At 42.8% G+C, this 22546-nt stretch overlaps 2 protein-coding genes across 2 annotated transcripts in view; both read right to left on the minus strand.

Annotated features, from left to right (window-relative positions):
• LOC111954059 (glutamate receptor ionotropic, kainate 2) overlaps positions 1-22546 on the minus strand; it is a 132280-nt gene that overhangs the window by 50052 nt on the left and 59682 nt on the right. Inside the window, exons 7-8 of the mRNA XM_070435734.1 lie at positions 8634-8777; positions 4577-4684 (exon numbers count right to left, since the gene is read on the minus strand). Of these exons, the coding sequence (XP_070291835.1) occupies positions 4577-4684; positions 8634-8777 (252 nt within the window). The remainder of the gene's footprint in view (positions 1-4576; positions 4685-8633; positions 8778-22546) is intronic.
• On the minus strand, positions 2066-4352 carry LOC111954360 (E3 ubiquitin-protein ligase TRIM39-like). Its single transcript, XM_023974033.3, has 2 exons — positions 4201-4352; positions 2066-3965 (listed from the first exon to the last, which is right to left on the minus strand). The coding sequence occupies exon 2, from the start codon at positions 3961-3963 to the stop codon at positions 2335-2337; it is 1629 nt and encodes a 542-aa protein (XP_023829801.1). The 5' UTR covers positions 3964-3965; positions 4201-4352; the 3' UTR covers positions 2066-2334.

A 22546-nucleotide genomic window follows, 5' to 3' on the forward strand; every position in this document is an offset into this window, starting at 1 on the left:
CAGAAGGATTGGGACATACGTAAATGCCAACAAAATAACTTTTGGTCAGTGTGTGTGTGTTGTGTGTGTGTTTGTGTGTTGTGTGTGTGTGTGTGTTGTGTGTGTGTGTGTAACCTTTATTTAACTAAGCAAGTCAGTTAAGAACAAATTCTTATTTAGAATGACGGCCTCCCGGCAAAACCCAGACGAAGCTGGGCCAATTGTGCACCACCCTATGGGACTCCATAATGGCCAGATGTGATACAGCCTGGATTCGACCCAGGGACTGTAGTGACGCAATTGCACTGAGATGCAGTGCCTTAGACCGCTGCGTCCATGTGTGTGTGTTAACTATTTAACTGTACTAGAACGCTTAAAAGAACACTAACATTTTCAATATCGGGTATCGGTTATCGTTTTTTGGCAAGGAAATATCAGATATCGGTATCGGCCAAAATGTCATATCGTGCTTCACTAATTACCATTTTTATCACATGAGAAATGTGTCACCCACAGATAGGAACGTGGGACCCTCCCAGTGGCCTGAACATGACGGAGAACACAAGAGCAAGACAACCAACATCACAGACTCTCTGGCTAACAAATCCCTCCGCGTCTCCAATACTGGTAAACACACATTTGGTAGGTATCTGTATGTCTGTAGCCCATACAGGTACACAGCAGCATCACTGAAGGCTAGGTCTCTGTCTGTATGTTGCCCCATACAGGCACACAGCAGCATCACTGAAGGGATAGGTCTCTGTATGTCTGTAGCCTCACAGCAGCATCACTGAAGTCTCTGTATGTCTGTAGCCTCACAGCAGCATCACTGAAGGCTAGGTCTCTGTCTGTATGTTGCCCATATAGGCACACAGCAGCATCACTGAAGGGATAGGTCTCTGTATGTCTGTAGCCTCACAGCAGCATCACTGAAGTCTCTGTATGTCTGTAGCTCACAGCAGCATCACTGAGGATAGGTCTCTGTCTGTATGTTGCCCCATACAGGCACACAGCAGCATCACTGAAGGGATAGGTCTCACTGGCTGCTTATAACGTTAGCTTTGGGCAACAGGGTTAAGTAGCTGGCTAACTATTTATTTTCATGAACTGAAGTTCAATTTCAATAGGCGAACAACAAGTGGCAACCTAGCTAATACTTACTCACAAGGATTCCTAAATCATTGCCAAGAATAATGAAATTGACTGCAGTTTCTACTGGTCATTGTTTTTAGGCTGGTTGTATTGGTGCTAGCTAGGTACCAAGCTAAAGCTAGCTACCCCAGAAGTTGTGGTCAATCAAATTATGCTTTATTACCAACGCGGTATTGCAAACACATCGTTCGCGTCCGGTGTTTGCTTGTTTGCAGACTTTTTTGTACAGCTTTGACAGTGCTACTGTGTCTTTTTTGACACGCAAAGACCCAAATGGCGTTCCATAGTATGTATGTCGTGAAGCTAATAGCAGTGACACTATTACTGTGTAACTCCGGTAGGGCAACATCTGAAAAATAGCGCACGTGATAGTGTGTACCGGTGCTCGACCAGTCGGTGAAGGCCAACATCACCCACGACAGAGAACGGTTGATTGTCAAGGGCAATAAATTCCATTATCTTGGCTTTAATGGATTTCACCTTTTGAGTTTTCTCGTTGAAATTTTCTTATTCTTTCAAATGACTGCTCGACTTGTTGACTGCTCGATCCACACAGCAGACATTGTGGGCTTGGTTAGGGATGCTGTGTTGCACGTGTAGCACAATATTTTACGTGGCGTTATTACATCATGTACCTACGTTATATAGATATGCATGTCAGCTTTGACATCGGTTTTGCCCATCGGCGTTAAACTAGACATCAGCGGAATCCGATGTTGGCATTTTTAGCTAATATCGTCCAATTCCGATATGTTCACCGATATATCATTCATCCCTAATGGTAATTTATGTACACAGCACTGTGCCATCCTAAGACAGAACACCCCTTTCCTTAAGAACAAAATGGTCTTTAGAAGAAAGTTATTCTCAATTATGTCATTATACTTGAACAATATGAACCAATCAGAAATATTGATGACGAGAAACCAGGAAATTGAGTAATGTAATTATTCAAGAAACCAGGGCAAAAAGTACATTGGTAAGCAAACAGTCAAAGTATTGTATACAGTGGTGAAAATACTCTTACCAAAATGGAGGACAGTAGAACAATACATACCATTTACATTTAACTTATTTTACTATTTTTGGGGTGAAAAGTCAAAAACACAAAAACACAAAGGAAACATTTGTTTTAATGATATGTACTGTGTATGTATTTTGTTGTGATAATTATGTTTTTAAATAAAATACATTACAAAAACCTCAGTCTGTGTGATTGACAGGAGTGATGATCAGAGGGGCAGAGTTTTTACCACCATCATTAAGACAGGGGCAGAAGTATGGATAGATTCTCTCAGTGAAGGTGCAGCCAGTGAAAGAGTAGATATGACACCTGGCCTCCACATCGTAAAAGGAGACCTGACCCTCCTCATAATCCACAAACACCCCCACCTTCTGGGGCTTCTCTCTCAGGAGGAAGTTGACAGCTGGGTCATCATTAGCTGCATATTCATTTGCGTTCCTCAGCCATATGGTCCAGTAGCCATTCTCAGGACCCAGGAAAATGTCATTCTTCCTGTTGATGGACTCTTTGGCCACTCCTAAATCCCATTTAGTCTTCTCCTTGACTTGCACCTCATAGTATAATCTCCCAGAGAAGCCATCTTTTCCCAGGACACTGGCACCCTTTGAAAACCTCTTTGGGTTGTCAGGGAGATTCTGTTCTCTAATTCCATATCTGACTTGTTTCCTGTCCTCAGAGAGGATGAGAGAGGGGTGGGCTGTATCAGGGTCCAGAGTGACATCCACTGACCACTGCTGCATCCACTTCAGCTCAGCATCACACAACTTCTTCACTTCACTCCTGATTGTCTCATGCAGCTGAGACATAGCTCTCCTCACTGTCTCCACACTCAGACTGTGGTGAACACTGATCTCAGACCAGTCCTTGTTAGGTGGAAGGCTGCAGAGGGATGGGGAGCTCTGAAGGAGGTGGAGGTGGTCCTCAGTGTGTGACAGCTGCTTCAGCTCACTGCGTCTCCTACGTAGATCAGTGATTTCCTGCTCCAGATCTATAATGAGTCCTTCAGCCCGCCTCTCGGTTGCTTTCTGCTTCTCCTCAACTACCTCAATGAGCTCAACCTGGCTTCTCTCAATGGAGCGCACCAGAGCAGTGAAGACCTGCACGCTGTCTGCTATCTCTCTCTTTGCTTCTCTCTTGCTGATCTCTACTGAGTGTTTCATTTCCTGAACCTTCTGCAGTCGCTCGTGGATCATCTGCTGCACTTCTGCCTCTGTCTGCCCCAGCTGAGCCTTCTTTTTTCCATACTCTTCCTCTAGAGGGACAGTGTAGTGAGTCTTGTGGTCTGTTTTCTTGCACTGGACACAAACACACATCTGATCAGTCCTACAGAACAGGTCCAGAGGTTTGTTATGCTCCTTACACATCCTGTCTTCCAGCCTCTTTACTGGGTCAATCAGCTCATGTCTCTTCAGGGCTGGGGCTATCTGCAGGTGAGTCTCACAGTATGAAGTCAGACAGACCAGGCATGACTTCAGAGCCTTCAGCTTCGTCCCAGTGCACACGTCACAGGCCACTCTCCCAAGCTCGGCAAAGTTTTGGTCTGGGCTGCGGCTAGCTCTCAGTTGAACTGACTTCCTGAACTGAGCAGCCATCTCAGAAATGAAAGCATTGATGCAAATATCAGGTCTCCTGTCGAATTTCTTTCTACAGATTGGACATTGGCACAGGTCATCACTGTCCCAGTACTTTCTGATGCAGGCCATGCAGAAGTTGTGTCCACATGAAATGGTCACTGGCTCAGTGAACACGTCCAGACAGATAGAGCACAGGAAGTTCTCTTCAGACAGGAGAGTGTTGCATAACGCCATATCTAGACAGAGACCAAAAGTGAAACCATTGAGCAATTCCTTGAATCTCTCAGCTCTCGTAGTTGATAATTCATTAAGTGTATTTGAGTGTAAATTCAAAACTAGTTGTAAAAATGTCATTATGATACAAGTTAATCTTGATAAATGGTTTCACCATAGAGATTGGAAATCATTCTAAATGAGTCATAAAACAGGTAAAGACATGAACACGGTAGTTAGTCAGTTGTCTCCTCTCACCTGCGTGTGTCTGTGATTGCTGTCTCTGTTCTTTCTGTTTGTGAAAGAGGTCTGGAGAATGTATAGTTAGTTCAGAGAGACTAGTAGGTCTAAAGAGTCTGAGAAACCTTTTCTGTGCTACCTTCTTTAGTTTCACTTCAGCAGAATGACTTTAACATGCTCCTCCCCTTCCGATACTGCTATTGGCTACAGCCCTGAATCATAGAGCTTTTCCCAAATGTACCACAAGTTTGGTTAGAGTTTTGTTTTCTTTTGTTTTCAAAGATATCTTGGTATGTTTAAAACACAACTTAATAACCTCATAGAAAGGTAAGCTACAGGTATTTGGAAAGAGTGAAGGAAAATCCAAAGGAATGTTGAAAAGACACACACACACCTTTTCCAGTCCGTCCTCCTTAAGACTGATCACGTCCAGGTCGAAGTCTGTCCTCAGTCCGTTGGTTCTGTTGAAGAGGATGCGTCCAGTCAAGCCATCCCAATGGGCCTATAGAGAGACACAACACCACCACACACACACACACACACACACACACACACACACACACACACCACACACGCACACGCACACACCACACACACACACACACACACACAACACACACACACACCACACACACGTACACACAGACACGCACGCACGCACACACACACACACAGAGCCACGCACACGCACACGCACAGACACGCACGCGCACACACGCACAGACAGACGCACACACGCACGCACGCATGCACACACACACAAACACAGACACAGACACAGACGCGCACACGCGCGCACACACACACACACACACACCACACACACACACACACACACACACACACACACACACACACACCACACACACACACACACACACACACACACACACACACACAACACACACACACCCAATTCAACTAAAAAAACAATCCAAAGTGTCCAAATTGTATCCCTCAATTACCCATAATCCTACATGCTCTTTCATTGTATTTCGATCCAAAACCAAAGCCCCGCAATGTTTCCATTTCAATTAGCTAGCCGTTCCATCTGGCTCTCTCCACACTGTCTGCATTTCACAACACAGACAACAGAGAGGAGGCTTGTTTGACAGGTATAAGAGGTCATTACGCTGTGAAGTTGGTTGGTGGTCCTTGAAGTTTCACTTCAAAGTGATTGGAGGATCAGAGAGACAGCGTGAGGAGAGATATGAGAGATGGAGCGAGAGAGAGGGAGGGGGAGGAGGGGAGGAGAGAGGGAGAAAGGGAAGAAAGTACAATGGTTCGTTCTGTAAATAATCTACAATAACACCGCACACACAATGACAGCGGCGCTCGTCTACAAAGCGAATGGCTGACCTTAGTGACCTTAGTGACTGGCATTCGAGAGATGTTAAGGGGGCTTTGATATAGACACACTCCGAGATATGGTTATGCAGACAGGTAGAGATGTCTTCCTTATCTCTGTCTCTATTATGCGTGATAGGCCACCACACACACACACACCACACACACACACACACACACACACACACACACACACACACACAACACACACACCACACCACACACACACACACACACACACACACACACACACACACACACACACACACACAGTGCCCTCTGTAATTATTGGGACAGTAAAAAAAAAATCTTCTTTTGGCTCTGTACTCCAGCACTTTGTTGTATAAAACGTAATTCTTGTCACATTAGCGCACATTAGCAACAACCGTCCCGGTTTAGGGACACCCATCCTGTAAAGGTTAACTTCTTATGGCTGGGGGCAGTATTGAGTAGCTTGGATGAATAAGGTGCCCAGAGGTGCCCAGAGTAAACTGCCTGCTCCTCAGTCTCAGTTGCTAATATATGCATATTATTAGTATATTTGGATAGAAACCACTCTGAAGTTTCTAAAACTGTTTGAATGATGTCTGTAAGTATAACAGAACTCATATGGCAGGCAAAAACCTGAGAAAAAATCCAACCAGGAAGTGGGAAATCTGAGGTTGGTCGATTTTCAACTCAGCCCCTATTGAAGATACAGTGGGATATTGGTTATGTTGCACTTCCCAAGGCTTCCACTAGATGTCAACCGTCTTTAGAAACTTGTTTGAGGCTTCTACTGTAAAGGGGGGCTGAATGAGAGGGGATTGAGTCAGAGGTCTGGCAGAGTGCCAAGAGCTGGTCACGCGCATTCACATGAGAGGTAGCCCCCGTTCCATTTGCTTTTTCTGAAGACAAAGGAATTCTCCGGTTGGGACATTATTGAAGATTTATGTTAAAAACATCCTAAAGATTGATTCTATACATCGTTTGACATGTTTCTACGGACTGTAATGGAACTTTTTGACATTTCGTCTGCAACTAGTGAACGCGCTTCGTGAGTTTTGATTTGTTTACCAAACGCGGTAACAAAAGTAGCTATTTGGACATAAATGATGGACATTATCGAACAAATCAAACATTTATTGTGGAACTGGGAGTCCTGGGAGTGCATTCTAATGAAGATCATCAAAGGTAAGTGAATATTTATAATGTTATTTCTGACTTCTGTTGACTGCACAATATGGCGGATATCTTTTTGTCTTGATTGGGCTCTGAGCACCGACCTCAGATTATTGCATGGTTTGCTTTTTCCGTAAAGCTTTTTTGAAATCTGACACAGCGGTTGCATTAAGGAGAAGTGGATCTAAAATTCCATGTATAACACTTGTATCCTTGATCAACGTTTATTATGAGTATTTCTGGAAATTGATGTGACTCTCTGCAAAATCACCGGATGTTTTTGGAACTACTGAACATAACGCGCCAATGTAGACTGAGATTTTTTGATATAAATATGAACTTTACCAAACAAAACATACATGTATTGTGTAACATGAAGTCCTATGAGTGTCATCTGATGAAGATCATCAAAGGTTAGTGATTAATTTTATCTCTATTTCTGCTTTTTGTGACTCCTGTCTTTGGCTGAAAAAATGGCTGTGCTTTTCTGTGATTTGGCGGTGACCTAACATAATCGTTTGTGGTGCTTTCGCTGTAAAGCCTCATTGAAATCGGACACTGTGGTGGGATTGACAACAAGATTACCTTTAAAATGGTATAAGATTCTTGTATGTTTCAGGAATTTTAATTATGAGATTTCTGTTGTTTGAATTTGGCGCCCTGCACTTTTAACTGGCTGTTGTCATATCGATCCCGTTAACGGGATTGCAGCCATAAGAAGTTTAAGGTCAGTTTGCCATATTGTTCTGAGGTTTTTACAGTCTTTACTCTGCAGATGATTAAATATTGAGTAAAAAAATGCTATTGGGTTATTTCCTGGATTTTGTTGATATCCGGTCAACAAACATTCATACTCATATTTCCAGAAATGTCCCTTGTCTCCCACATCATATTGTTGTACCAAATCTGAGTACGACATTGAAACCTCTTCATTGTACAGATCACCTATAATATGAATTCCTTTCATTAGCCATTGTTTCCAGTACCCAGACTTCCCTCCTATCTGTAGCCTAGGATTGTGCCACAATGATGAGTAACCTTTAAGATGTGAAATCCCACATATCTTGTGTAATGTTCTCCACACCTCTTTTGAGTGTAACAAAATTGGGTTAGGAGTTTCAACAGACTTCTCCCCTGTAAAGTGCTGATATTTCTAAACGGTTCACCCGATATGGATGAAAATCCCCTCAAGTTAAAGCTGACAGTCGGCACTTTAACCTCATAGTCGTTGTTTGATTTCAAATCTAAACTGTTGAAGTATAGAGCCAAAAGAAGAAAAATAGCTTCACTGTCCCATTAATTAGGGAGGGCACTGGATAGTAACACACGCACCTGCATCTACACTCACAGATATGTCGTCACATACACAAAAAGGTAAACACAGCCACAGATTCACACGGTGCATATATAACCCACTGAAGGTGAAAAGGGGGTGTGTTCAGCAGAAGTTGTGGGGGGGTGGGGGGGTCTGCTCCATTCAAACCATCAACCCAGGGGGTGATTAGAAAAGGCCCAGTGTGTCACCTGAATTGACTGATTTTAAATGGAACTGTCCCCTGGTTTCCTGTCCAAGAGTTCAGGGTTTGTTGGGTCAAACAGGGATGTTGCTGGTAGCTGGGTGGTCCAGTCGGTTTGTGCTTTAGCCAACTCCTCTCAGTGTTCATTCATTGTCATGCCAAACATGTACAGTATGTGTTGACAATGCTACAGCGCAATAGAATGAATAATATGTGTACACAGTGCTTTACAGGTAAAGCTGTCTCAAAGGGCATGGATTCAAATGAATAGAAGAGACTAGGAGGCATATATGAAAGATACTCTGTATATTTTACGTTGTATATGCTACTACAGCACACAGTATGGCTTGATTGCATGAAGTCATAGTCACTCAATTCATCATATACTGTATGTCAATGAAACTTTAACATTTTGCACTACGGTACCTCTTTGATGAGGCTGATGAAGCGCGCACCGAAGCGCCAGGGTTTGTGGCGGTTGCACTGCAGCGAGCTGACGGTGATCTGCTGCGACTGCTGCACCGCCACGGCCACAACGTGCACCGCGTCGAACATCAGCGCTGCGTCCGTCTGCACAGAGGTAGTTGTGATGTCAGAGCATTATTACATCAGGAGACAAAAGGTCTCTCTTGCAAAAGAGATTTGATTAAATCTCCATGAGACAACCTGTGTAAAAGGTTACATCAAAAATAAAGAGCATTGTTATGTCAGAGCATGATTACATCATATGAGGCATTATGACATCGGATCATTATTAAGAGCTGTGCAGACACAGAGCTATGGGCTGTGGATGTTCGCTGACTACCCACTTGTCCCTCTAGTCAAAGTGGCTAGTGCCTTCACACACAAGGGCGACAGTCGACGGTGACCATAGCAACTAAATAAACAAACATTATCGATGTGCGAAAAGTGAATCGCTATAACATCATAAGCATGCATAAAAAAGTATTTACATGCAACACAAATCATAAACCCCAAAATAGATTAGACAACAATGATTTGCTAGAGTGGCAAGTTAGCTGGTCCTGCTCAACAAAGATGGCACCGCTTCAGAAAATAGAGCAGAATCCTATTTTCTCGCCTCGGCTGAGCAGCTTCCAAGGGCCCGAGCACCTCCAACCGCTCCTTCTGGATAGAATTTGCTTCATTGAAAATTAATGGGCCACCACGCCTGTCGCTTTAGTCTGCAAGTGCCTGTAGGCCTACTTCATCGAGGCCATTATGATGTCCGAATATTTATACTTCATAAAGCCAATAATTGATGGGTTCCCTTGGTATTATGATGTAGCTGGAACATTATGACATCTTGAAGCATCCCTCAAGAAACATAATGACATACTTATTCCATCAGCAAATGATTCCATTACATTCACTGAATCATACATCTATTTAAGCGAGAGGAACATGAGCAAATGACATCGTCAAATACACTGCATCAAAATGAATGTACTGTATTCTTGTGCTTCCAGCCACATGTATTTGTGGGCAACCTGGATTATTCAAATAAATTGTAGGACTGCACGGGCTATGTACTGTATACAGTTAACTGCAATTCAGCTCTTAGCTGCAAATGTGTAACATGAGTAAACAAGAAGGAAAAAAGAGCGGCTGAATCATCCACTTCCCTCTGCATATCTTTTGGAGGACTATCTCTCAGTATAAGAGAGAGTAGAGACTAGAGAATGAAGAATAGCCAGCCAACGACAGGCCCAGTCGGTGTCGCATCCAATGAGAGAGACTCTCTTTGGCCGGTCAGCCTGTAACCGTGGAGACTAATGGCTCCTGATAGCTGTGCCCACTCCCTGGAGAGCGAGGGCAGAGCGGGCGCTGCTGCAGATGGCACACGGGCTACAGTGTCAGTCAGCTCCACTCCAAAAAGACACACTAAGTAGATGCAATGTGGGCACGATATCATGTTCCCTCTCTGAGTAATACTTTGTCCATGTATCCTCCTAGATGGGGAGATACACGACAGAGGTAAATTATGTGTTATTGCAAATATGATCTTGTCTGATTGTGGGACCAAATCAGGATGATTGTGTCTGATTTCATCTTGATATTTAAAGTGACAACATGACACTCCAACATTATAGTTTCTCAATCCAGCTGTACGGCTCAATCTAAACTGAATGGAAGAGAGAAGCACCATGTGATTTCCAGATTTGTGGTGCGTATCTTTTTAGGGCTGAAGTAGACGTTGTAACCAACAACCCACTGGGCAAAAACTGATTGAATTTCCATGTCATTTCAACAACAAAAATTATATGTAATGACGTTGAATCGATGTGGAAAACTGATTGGATTTTCAAAAAGTCATCAACGTAAGGGAATATCTTATTTCTTTTCACCCAACTTTTAACTTAAATCCAATGACATGGTTAAAATGTTTGTTGATTTTACGTTGAATTGACATTAGTTGACAACTCAACCAAAACTAAATCAAAACTAGACGTTGAAATGACGTCTGTGCCCAGTCGGAAGGTGTTATGGTTACTTGTTATGAGTATACGTTGTGAGTTCCAACCCAGGCACTCCATAGCCACACCCATATTCACTTCCTGGTTTGAGTGGAAGGAAGCCATCTTGTCTACAGGTTGTAGTCAGACAGTTTTGTAACTAGGAAACTGTTTATACAGTGTAAACGCCAATGTGCTGTCATTACTCAAAACGTCTGAGGAAACCCATTGCACTTACTATTTCTGAGTACAGTTACTTCTTAAAGTGATTTTGTAGTCATTAATCAAACCAATAGAGTCACTGTGATCATGCAGGGCAAGTTTGTCAAACTCTTTCCATGGAGGGCCTAGTGTCTACAGGTTTTTGTTATTTCCTTTCAATTAAGACCTAGAAAACCCTGTGAGCGGAGTTCCTTACTAATTAGTGACCTTAATTCATCAATCCAGTATGGAGGGCGGAGCGAAAACCAACAGACACTCTGCCCTCTGTGAAATTAGTTTGACACCTGTGCTGTAGGGGGTCCAGATTTGAGTTGTGTCAGCATAAACATTTTGAGTCACCCCCCCACTAAGCCACGCCTCCAATATAATTTCCAAGTGTGCCTTGCCTTTCTGAGTGACTTGTAGAGTTACCACCCATGACTGTATTTGTTTTCAGTCCTGTGGCCTTCACCAAGAGTTCCTAGGCGAATGTTATCATTATAGTTACACTCTTTATGACAATACATTAAAGATCTCATAAGGCCTTATTTTGAGGCCTAGCTTTAACCCAATACAGTGGCCATGAAACTCATGGTTTACAGGCCACATCAGGCTTGCAAGTTGGGTTGCAAACTTCTTTCCAATAGGGATTTCTAGAAAATCAGGGAAATTTACCAGAATTTTGCAACCCTACCTGCAAGTTACATCATACTGGCTTCCAAAATGATGTGTAATTCCTATTGGAATCCAGCCAGAGTTAAGATATTCAACAGTTTCTATTCACCCGCAACCTGCTTTCATAATGACTGCCAGGGTTACGAACAGTGTGAGGAGACTACCTACGCCATTAAAACTGGAACAACCATTTCAGTAACGGGTGCATAAAATCTAATTAAATTACTGGATTAGTTATGTTTAAAATGGATTTTATTTTATCTTTGTGTAGCATAAGATAAATCAATCAATCACTCAATGTACATGCAAAAACACAGATATTCAAAGCAATTCCAAAAATCTACCAGCGGTAGAGCACACTGCATTTGAGTTAAAATTGACTTGGGGTTCACAGTGTAGTTTAAAAAGCCTTGGGGTTTACTTTATAGTTAAAAAAAGCTTGGGGTTTACAGTGTATTTTTTTTAAAGCCTTGGGGTCAATGGTGTAGTTTAAGAAAGCATAGGGATTTACTGTATAGTTTTAAAAAGCTTGGAGTTTACAGTGTAGTAAAAAAAAAGACTTGGGGTTTACAGCATAGTTAAAAAAGACTTGGGGTTTACTGTATAGTTTAAAAAAGCTTGGAGTGTACAGTGTAGTTAAAAAAAGACTTTGGGTTTACAGTATAGTTTAAAAAGACTTGGGGTTTACAGTGTTGTTTAAAAAGACTTGGGGTTTACAGTATAGTTTAAAAAGACTTGGGGTTTACAGTATAGTTTAAAAAGACTTGGGGTTTACAGTGTTGTTTTTTAAAGCCTTGGGGTCAACAGTGTAGTTTTAAAAGCCTTGGGATTTACAGTATAGTTTAAAAAAGCGTTTACATTATAGTTTAAAAAAGCGTTTACAGTATAGTTTAAAAAAGCGTTTACAGTATAGTTTAAAAAAGCGTTTACAGTATAGTTTAAAAAAGCGTTTACAGTATAGTTTAAAAAAGCATTTACAGTATAGTTTAAAAAAGGCCTACTTATATGTTTGGGGGGTTTTCTTGTGGACTTTTCATTCCTTTGGATTATTATGAAGACTATCAAGTGAAGAGGTCAAATCAATACTTGTTTCATTTCTCACAGCTGGATTATTTGGATGTTTGCTTATTTGTGATTTCTTGCTGGTTTTGGAATGATGTGAATTGAACAGTTACTTTCAATTGGAAGACAGACATTGTTTCTGAACTAAAACAAATATGTGATTTATCGTTTTCATTTGTGATTCAGAGACTGAGCGTATTGATTTCAGGGAATTCTGGTTTGATTCTGAATGCTAGCTGAATAATTTCTGAATACAGATCATTCTTTACATGGGTAAGGGRAGGGTTATGGTTTATCATGTATAAAATGAAATTAGACACGATAAAGGTTAGTTAGCAGTAAACCCAACAGCACTTTTCAAAAAACAAAAAACAAACCCTACCCTTACCCTAACCCTAACCTTAACTATATCCCTTACCAAACCCTTACCTTAACCCTTACCTTAACTATTTTACATTTTAACTTCAATGGGGTGGCGTCAGAGTTGGGACGTCCCAAGGATCCCGTTTAGATATTTCCCTCCTGCCTCTGCCATATCATATGAACTATTGAAATCATCCACTTCCAAACTCCAATTTAACTGAAGCTATTGAGGGCATAGCTCCTTGGAGCTGTCAGTGTAAATGAATCTGTCAAAGGAGGGTCAGGCAGAAGGCCGGGGTGAACAGCAGGGAGTCGTCTCAGCCTCGGCACAACTCTGCTACTCTCCTTTTCTAGTTTATCTCTATGGGCACAAAGAATCCCATGTGTTATCTGACAGACAGCTCGAGAAGAGAGGAGAGAGGGGGAGGGAGAGAGATAAGGGGAAGGAGGGAGCAATAGCAATAGAGGGGGATGGAAGGAGTGAGAGACAGAGAGCGAGAAGGACAGAAGGGCAGAGATATAAGGAGAGAGGAAGGGAGGAAAAGAGACGGAAAGGATGGGGTAAAAAGAGCGAGAGAGTCAGCATTCAGCCCCCTGCCAGTCTTCCACTGTCGGCGTTGCTTTGGAGTTTGAGCCCTCTGGTGTCAAAGCCCAGATCAGATGATCTGATATTCATCCATCCCTGTTGATTCTTTTATCCACAGAGCTTTGAGAGAGGTCAGTGTTATCTACACAGCCTGTCAATATGTATGTCCCTTTGTTGCCCCTGTGTGTTTGTTTGCTGGTGTTTGTGGGGAGAGGGGGGGACTGTGTGTGTGTATGAGTGGTCACAATCACATAGCTGGAAAACTCTACGGCAGTGGCTATGTAGTTTTTTTTAAATTGGCAGAGATTTTGCAGCATGCCAATTTCTTTATTTTACCTTTATTTAACTAGGCAAGTAAGTTTTAAAAACAAATTCTTATTTACAYTGACGGCCTAGGAACAGTGGGTTAACTGCCTTGTTCAGGGGCAGAACAGCAGATTTTTACCTTGTCAGCTCTGGGATTTGATCTTGCAAACTTTTGGTAACAAGTCCAACGCTCTAACCACTAGGCTACCTGTCACCCCGCCCCGTACAGTATGTAAACGTGCATTTTTATGGGCTAGTGCTGTTGCAACTGCAACAATGTTTTTGTGTATACCATGTCAAAGGCTTTACCATGTCAAAGGCTTTTTAACTCCATCCATATGACTCAGCTCACTGATAACAGACAGTGTATTCTAGAAATGACCGTAATGCTTTTGAATCAGCAATTTTATTAGAGAGCAATGAACTAAAGTGATACCAGCTGATAGACTAACCTGAAAGTGACAATCTGAGCACCCACTGCCTTTTAAATGACCTTTTGTGACAGAGCCCTCTGTACGCATCGTTTCATCCATATCAAAGCTCTTTTGTAAATTGTAGATGTGGAGTGGCGTCTCTCGCTATTGAAACTGGTCGATACACAAACACTCCCCTAGATAAACGTGTCTGTACATTTTGTAACAATGGTTCCATTGAAACTGAAAGTCATGCCTTTCTGTAGTGTGGGTTAAACAACAAAATTAAAGGATGATTTTTTTTTGTCAGCTGTCCAGAAAATACACATTTTTACCGTCTTGAAAATGAAAATAATAAATTATGTGTAATTAGTTTAGGTAACAATAATGTAAATGCCTGCGCCAAAGCCTGTTTTTAGTGTCTCAAAATTCCATTTGAATAGTCCACAATATGATTTAAATAAAAATMTGTATTTTGTATTATTGTATCATTGTGGAGTGTCACTTAAATACATTTTCCTAACTCTAACTCTAGCTGTACTCAAGCTCCCATCACTCGCTTTGTCACAGTCTTTTCCCTATGATCAGAACCAACATACATATAAACTGAGTGTACAAGACATTAAGAATACCTTCCTAATATTGAGCTGCAGGATGACATGGAGTCCCAGAATGAAACGGGAGCAGCTGGGAGCTAAAGATACAGCTAAGCGGCTAGCTAACGTTTAGTTGACTACTCAACTCTTATCTATCTTTGGTTTTGGACAGGAACTTATCCTAGTACCGGGTCCGAATATGAAGGATGATTTCCCTCATTGTTGGAACTAAGGAATAACATTAGCTGGCTAGCTGGAGCTGGYGGCTAGTTCAACCTGTTGACTTTATTTTGGATGCTTTATTTGATTTTATTATTATTATTAAGTACCAGATTTAATAAAATATGGTAATGTCTTCACTCTTTGAACCCCTGGATTTGCCCTTGACCTGTCACGCCGTAGAGATCCTTTTTATGTCTCTATTTTGGTTGGTCAGGGCGTGAGTTTGGGTGGGCATTCTATGTCTGGTGTTCTATGTTGTCCTTGTTTTGTATTTCTGTGTGTTTGGCCTGGTATGGTTCTCAATCAGAGGCAGCTGTCTATCATTGTCTCTGATTGAGAATCATATTTAGGTAGCCTGTTCCCACATGTGTTTGTGGGTGGTTGTTTCCTGTTTAGTGTTTGTTTCACCTTTCAGGACTGTTCGTTTGTCGTGTTTGTTGTTTTGTCAAGTGTTGCGTATTTTATAAAATAATATGAACACTTACCACGCTGCACCTTGGTCCTCTTCTCCTTCTCCTCTATACGACGATCGTGACACTACCTAACGTTTTATTGATATTTAAATGGAGGTATGTTAAAGTTGGAACGTGATTAGTAGGGCTTGGTGTTGATCGCTTTTTGGGTGATTAACATTAACCACTTCTTTGTGTCCCTATTTCCCTAAACCACTGTAGCCAGGTTTTATTTTCAAGTTTGGCTGCACAGCTTCACAAGTGTCATTACTCTTGGTTATATCGCCTTTATTTTTTTTCTGCTTTCTAGTAATTTTGTTTGGATAACCTGATTGGAATAGATTTTATTTAGGAGGGATAGGCCCAAGTTCTGGAGACCTACATAGCTAAGTTGTGTGGATATCACGCTTCTCAGAAACAGAGAGGGGGGGTCTGTCCCCCCCACATTGGAGTTTTCCAAGATGGCGTAGCTGTCAGACGTCTTTGTCCTCGTCATGTTCCATGTATACATATTTTTCTGTCTTTTRCTTCGCATATCCTTTTAAAAAATGTTCTAAACCTCAACTTCAAAATAATCTCCTGCAACCCGCCTCACCCAATGTGGTGCGGATCTGCTTTTTTCTAAAGTATTTTTCTTTACTTCGGAACCGGAATCCCCCAACAGAAGCCAGCCAGCTAACTTGCTACTAGCTACTAGTCAGCTAACCACAGCTAGCGGTCATCAGCTAACCTTTAGCTCAGAAAACTCTCGCCAATTTGCACAACGCGATTCAAACCAGAGCATACCGGACCTATTTTCTCTCCATATCCCCYGATTCCTATRYCAAGCTCTGAACCTTTTCACCTGGATCATCGCAGCTAGCTAGCTGCAATCCGAATGGCTACTCCCGGCTAATGTCTCTGTCCCGAAGCAAGCACCAATTAGCCTGGAGTTAGCCCGTGCTAGGCCCATCTCCCGGCTAGCTGAAGAGGTCCATCAGCCACTCTGCAATACCTATTTTGCCAATTGGCCTGCCCCGGACCCCTTTTCCTGCCGGTACGGAGCATCTTCATGACTGGACTACCGACGTAATCTGCCCGAGGGGCTTATTCAACTGGCTCCTACATCGCAACGTCCCCTGAATGCCCATCTGCTAGCCTGCTAGCCGCGGCCCGCTAGCTGTCTAGAGCATGTCGGACTGTTAGCTGAATAGGTCCATCGGCCAATTTTTTGGGCCACTATACCTATTTTGCCAATTGGCTTGGACCCCTTTTACTACACGAAGCCCTGCTTATCCATCACGACTGGACTACCGACGTAATCTGCCCGAGGGTTTTTTCCTCTTCAACAAGCCCCTCCGTCGCGACGTCCCCTGAATGCCCATCTGCTAGCCTGCTAGCCGCGGCCCGCTAGCTGTCTAGAGCATATTGGACTGTTAGCTCGAGAGATCAATCGGCCAATTTCTTGGGCCACTATAACTATTTTGCCAATTGGACTGAACCCCTTTGCTACACGGAACCCTATTACTCCATCATGACTGGTCTATTCGACGTAACCGCATGAGGAGGCTATAACAGACTTCCTCTGTCGRGACGTCCCTCTAAGGCCCTTCTGCTAGCTTTCTAGCCCCGGCCTGCTAGCTGTCGGAATCGCCGTGTCTCCAGCCAGCCTAACTACTCACTGGACTCCTATGATCACTCGGCTACGCATACCTCTCCCTAATGTCAATATGCCTTGTTCATTGCTGTTCTGGTTAGTGATTATTGTCTTATTTCACTGTAGAGCCTCTAGCCCTGCTCAATATGGCTCAGCCAACCCGTTAGTTCCACCTACCACACATGTGGTGAGAACAGCTGGTTTAAATGTTTCTAGAGACAATATCTCTCTCATCGTAACACAATGCCTAGGCTTACCTCCAATGTACTCACATCCTACCATACCTTTGTCTGTACATTATGCCTTGAATCTATTCTATCGCGCACAGAAACCTGCTCCCTTTACCCTCTGTTCCAAACGTACTAGACGACCAGTGCCTCGTTCCACTCCTAATCCCCAGGTGCTCTCATTTGTTGACTTCTGTAACCGTAATAGCCTTGGTTTCATGCATGTTAACATTAGAAGCCTCCTCTCTAGGTTTGTTTTATTGACTGTTTTAGCACACTCGGCCAACAGGGATGTCCTAGACGTGTCTGAATCCTGGCTCTGGAAGACCACCAAAAACCCTGAAATTTCCATCCCTAACGCTAACATTTTCCGACAAGATAGAACTGCCAAAGGGGGCGGAGTTGCAATCTACTGCAGAAATAGCCTGCAGAGTTCTGTCCTACTATCCAGGTCTGTGCCCAAACAATTCAAGCTTCTACTTTTAAAAATCCTCCTGTCCAGGAACAAGTCTCTCACCGTTGCTGCTTGCTACAGACCACCCTCTGCCCCAGCTGTGCCCTGGACACAATATGTGAATTGATTGCTTCAGATCTCGTGCTGCTAGGTGACCTAAACTGGGACATGCTTAACACCCCAGCCATCCTACAATCTAAGCTTGATGCCCTCAATCTCACACAAATTATAAATGAACCTACCGGGTACAACCCCAAATCCGTAAACACGGGCACCCTCATAGATATCATCCTAACCAACTTGCCCTCCAAATACACCTTTGCTCTTTTCAACCAAGATCGCAGAGATCACTGCCTCATTGCCTGCATCCATAATGGGTCTGCGGTCAAACGACCACACCTCATCACTGTCAAACACTCCCTAAAACACTTCAGTGAGCAGGCCTTTCTAATCGACCTGGTCCGGGTATCCTGGAAGGATATTGACCTCATCCCGTCAGTAGAGGATGCCTGGTTATTCTTTAAAAGTGACTTCCTCACCATTTTAAATAAGCATGCCCCATTCAATTTTTTTGTAACCAGGAACAGATATAACCCTTGGTTCTCTCCAGACCTGACTGCCCTTGACCAGCACAAAAACATCCTGTGGCGTTCTGCATTAAAATCGAATAGCCCCTGTGATATGCAACTTTTCCAGATAGCTGATGTTCTGAAAGAGCTGCAAAACTGGACGCCTACAAATCAGCCGGGCTAGACAATCTGGACCCTCTCGTTCTAAAATGATCTACCCGAAATTGTTGCAACCCCTATTACTAGCCTGTTCAACCTCTCTTTCGTATTGTCTGAGATTCCCAAAGACTGGAAAGCTGCAGAGATCATCCCCCTCTTCAAAGGGGGAGACACTCTAGACCCAAACTGCTACAGACCTATATCTATCCTACCCTGCCTTTCTAAGGTCTTCGAAAGCCAAGTTAACAAACAGATTACCGACCATTTCGAATCCCACTGTACCTTCTCCACTATGCAATCTGGTTTCAGAGCTAGTCATGGGTGCACCTCAGCCACACTCAAGGTCCTAAACGATATCATAACCGCCATTGATAAGAGACATTACTGTGCAGCCATATTCATCGACCTGGCCAAGGCTTTCGACTCTGTCAATCACCACATTCTTATCGGKAGACTCAACAGCCTTGGTTTCTCAAATGACTGCCTCACCTGGTTCACCAACTACTTCTCTGATAGAGTTCAGTGTGTCAAATCGGAGGGCCTGTTGTCCAGACCTCTGGCAGTCTCTATGGGGGTGCCACAGTGTTCAATTCTCGGGCCGACTCTCTTCTCTGTATACATCAATGATGTCGCTCTTGCTGTTGGTGACTCTCCGATCCACCTCTATGTAGACGACACCATTCTGTGTGCTTCTGGCCCTTCTTTGGACACTGTGTTAACTAACCTCCAGACGAGCTTCAATGCCATACAACTCTCCTTCCGTGGCCTCCAACTGCTCTTAAATGCAAGTAAAACTAAATGCATGCTCTTCAACCGATCGCTGCCCACACCTGCCCGACTGTCCAGCATCACTACTCTGGACGGTTCTGAATATGTGGACCACTACAAATACCTAGGTGTCTGGCTAGACTGTAAACTCTCCTTCCAGACTCACATTAAGCATCTCCAATCCAAAATTAAATCTAGAATCGGCTTCCTATTTCGCACCAAAGCATCCTTCACTCATGCTGCCAAACATACCCTCGTAAAACTGACCATCCTACCGATCCTCGACTTCGGCGATGTCATCTACAGAATAGCCTCCAACTCTCTACTCAACAAATTGGGTGCAGTCTATCACAGTGCCATCCGTTTTGTCACCAAAGCCCCATATACTACCCACCACTGCGACCTGTATGCTCTCGTTGGCTGGCCCTTGCTTCATACTCGTCGCAAAACCCACTGGCTCCAGGTCATCTACAAGTCTTTGCTAAGTAAAGCCCCACRTTATCTCAGCTCACTGGTCACCATAACAACACCCACCCGTAGCACGCGCTCCAGCAGGTATATCTCACTGGTCACCCCCAAAGCCAATTCCTCCTTTGGCCGCCTTTCTTTCCAGTTCTCTCCTGCCAATGATGGGAACAAACTGCAAAAATCACTGAAGCTGGAGACTCATATCTCCTTCACTAGCTTTAAGCACCAGCTGTCAGACGAGCTCACAGATCACTGCACCTGTACARAGCCCATCCAACTACCTCATCCCCATACTGTATTTATTAATTTATCTTGCTCCTTTGCACCCCAGTTTCTCTACTTGCACATTCATCTTCTGCACATCTATCACTCCAGTGTTTAATTGGTATATTGTAATTACTTCGGCACCATGGCCTATTTATTGCCTTACCTCATTTGCACACACTGTATATAGACTTTTTTTCTACTGTATTATTGACTGTATGTTTGTTTATTCCATGTGTAACTGTGTGTTGTTGTATGTTTCGAACTGCTTTGCTTTATCTTAGCCAGGTCGCAGTTGTAAATGAGAACTTGTTCTCAACTAGCCTACCTGGTGAAATAAACAATAAATAATTGCATTTATGTCCACCCCAGTTTTATCATTGAATGTGATATAAAACGAGGCAACTGTGTGCATTAGCACCATGCGGACGCCTCCAAGCGGTCGTGTCGGCTGTTTGGACTGTTTATCCGACTGAAGAAAATAAGACACATTTTTTWAAATGATGTCCCCCTCACTTCTAAAACAAAAGTTGCGCCCTGACTCTAAGTATGTGCATCGCGCCAATACAAATATTGCCTGTGACTCTTTCAGAGCATAATCCCCTGGTTACCCAAGTGGATGTGAGCTTTAAGGTGAATAAAACAAAACTTTGGCGTTTTAATACGACCCTTCTTCAAAACAAATTGTTTGTGGTTGAATTTCAAGCTAAAGTAGTGGAATTCTTAGCAGAAAACAAGGACTCTGTAGAGGACTCAACGTTTACATGGATGGCTACTAAAGGGTTTATCAGAGACTTCACGTCATATATTTTGCATCTCAGCTCAATAAAGCCAGGAATCACAGAATCAAGTTATCGGAGAAACATTTTTAATGACTTGAACAGAATCTGAAAAGGAATTACTCTAATAATGTCAGCAATATATTGAGGGTGGTTAAACTGGAACTGAATAATTCATTAAGGAGGAGAGCTGAGTTCATCATGAATAGAGTGAGGGAGAACTATTATTTTAATGGGAGCAAACCAAGCAGGCTTCTAGTCTTAAAATTTAAAAAGTGAATCTTGTACTTCTATAGAATCTATTCAATCCCCATCTAAAGGCTTACTTTCTGATCCACAGGAAATGAATGCAACATTTCACTCTTTTTACCAGGAGTTATATAAATCTTCTATSCAGTTTGAACCAGACAAACGCAAGCAGTTTTTCGATTAACTTGATTTGCCCGTACTGGATGAGAAGCAATCTGCGGGTCTGGGCCGACCCATCTCATTAGAGGAACTGGAGTCAGCACTGAAAGGTGCTAAAAAGGGTAAATCACCTGGACCGGATGGCATTCCACCGCAACTGTTACTACATTTTTGGGCCATTTTAGGACCAGTATTATTGGAGTAAATTCATCCAGCCATCGACAAGGTATTTTTTTCATAAGCATACTAACTCTGCATTAATCTCTCTACTGCCAAAGAAAGGTAAAGATCACACAGATTGTGCAAATTATCGTCCGATATCTTTAATTCATTCTGAACAAAAATTGTCTAAAGAAATGTTGTCGTTATAGATGGAAAAGTATTTGCATAAGTTGAATCAGATGTACCAGTCAGGTTTTATGAGAGCTCACCTTGCAGCTGACAATGTCAGATGATTAATGCAGGTAGTACATGAAACACAACAATTGGACACACTGTGTGCTGTGCTGTCTCTACAATAGATGCAGAGAAATACTTTTTAACAGGCTTGAATGGCAGTACTTGTGGGCTGCCATTTTGGGAAAATAATTTTACCGATATGGTTAGTGTGTTATATGCTAACCCTGTTGCTATGGTGTCTAGTGTTGTCATACCCTCAGGTCCATTCCCTATTTTTCCGAGCACTGCTCGCACAAGGGGACGGCCTCTCCTCAACGTTATACTTCTGTCAACTAGACCTTTAGCACTACCTCCAAGGCAGAACATGTAATTCGCTGCTCCTATACTGATTAAACTCTTCCTCTCATACCATTATCACTACATGTGGGATGATATTCTCCTATACTTCAGAAGTCAATCCTCCATCTTTATTATCCACATATTGAAGAATTCATAGTCTTCTGCTCCGGTATAAGTCAAATTGACAACAATCAGCACTTAAGTGCTGCTAATGAAGTGGCCAAGCAAGTTTCACTCCCTCAACAATTCCTATAGGAAAACACAGCTTCACTTATTTGAGTATAGTATACAAAAATCCCTGCATGTTCTGGTGAAGTTTAATTATCAGACAAATGTACAAGGAGGTTGAATGAGATGAACCATTCGTGAGAACTTACCTGCTTCTTCTACAAAACTAGGGTCCGCTTTCCATAAAGGTGAATTGTTGCCACGTAATTACGTTCCTGCACGCATGATGATCCCCCCCCTCCACCAGTAGCGCCTATGGGAATAATTGATAAACATACTACGTACAAATACCTTGGAAGTGCGCAAACA

Source organism: Salvelinus sp. IW2-2015, linkage group LG28, assembly GCF_002910315.2.
Source record: "Salvelinus sp. IW2-2015 linkage group LG28, ASM291031v2, whole genome shotgun sequence".
NCBI classification, from domain to species: domain Eukaryota; kingdom Metazoa; phylum Chordata; class Actinopteri; order Salmoniformes; family Salmonidae; genus Salvelinus; species Salvelinus sp. IW2-2015.

What these genes read in the sequence shown, in the direction of transcription:
- LOC111954360 (XM_023974033.3), bottom strand. Translation starts at nt 3,963, where the DNA reads ATGGCGTTATGCAACACTCTCCTGTCTGAAGAGAACTTCCTGTGCTCT.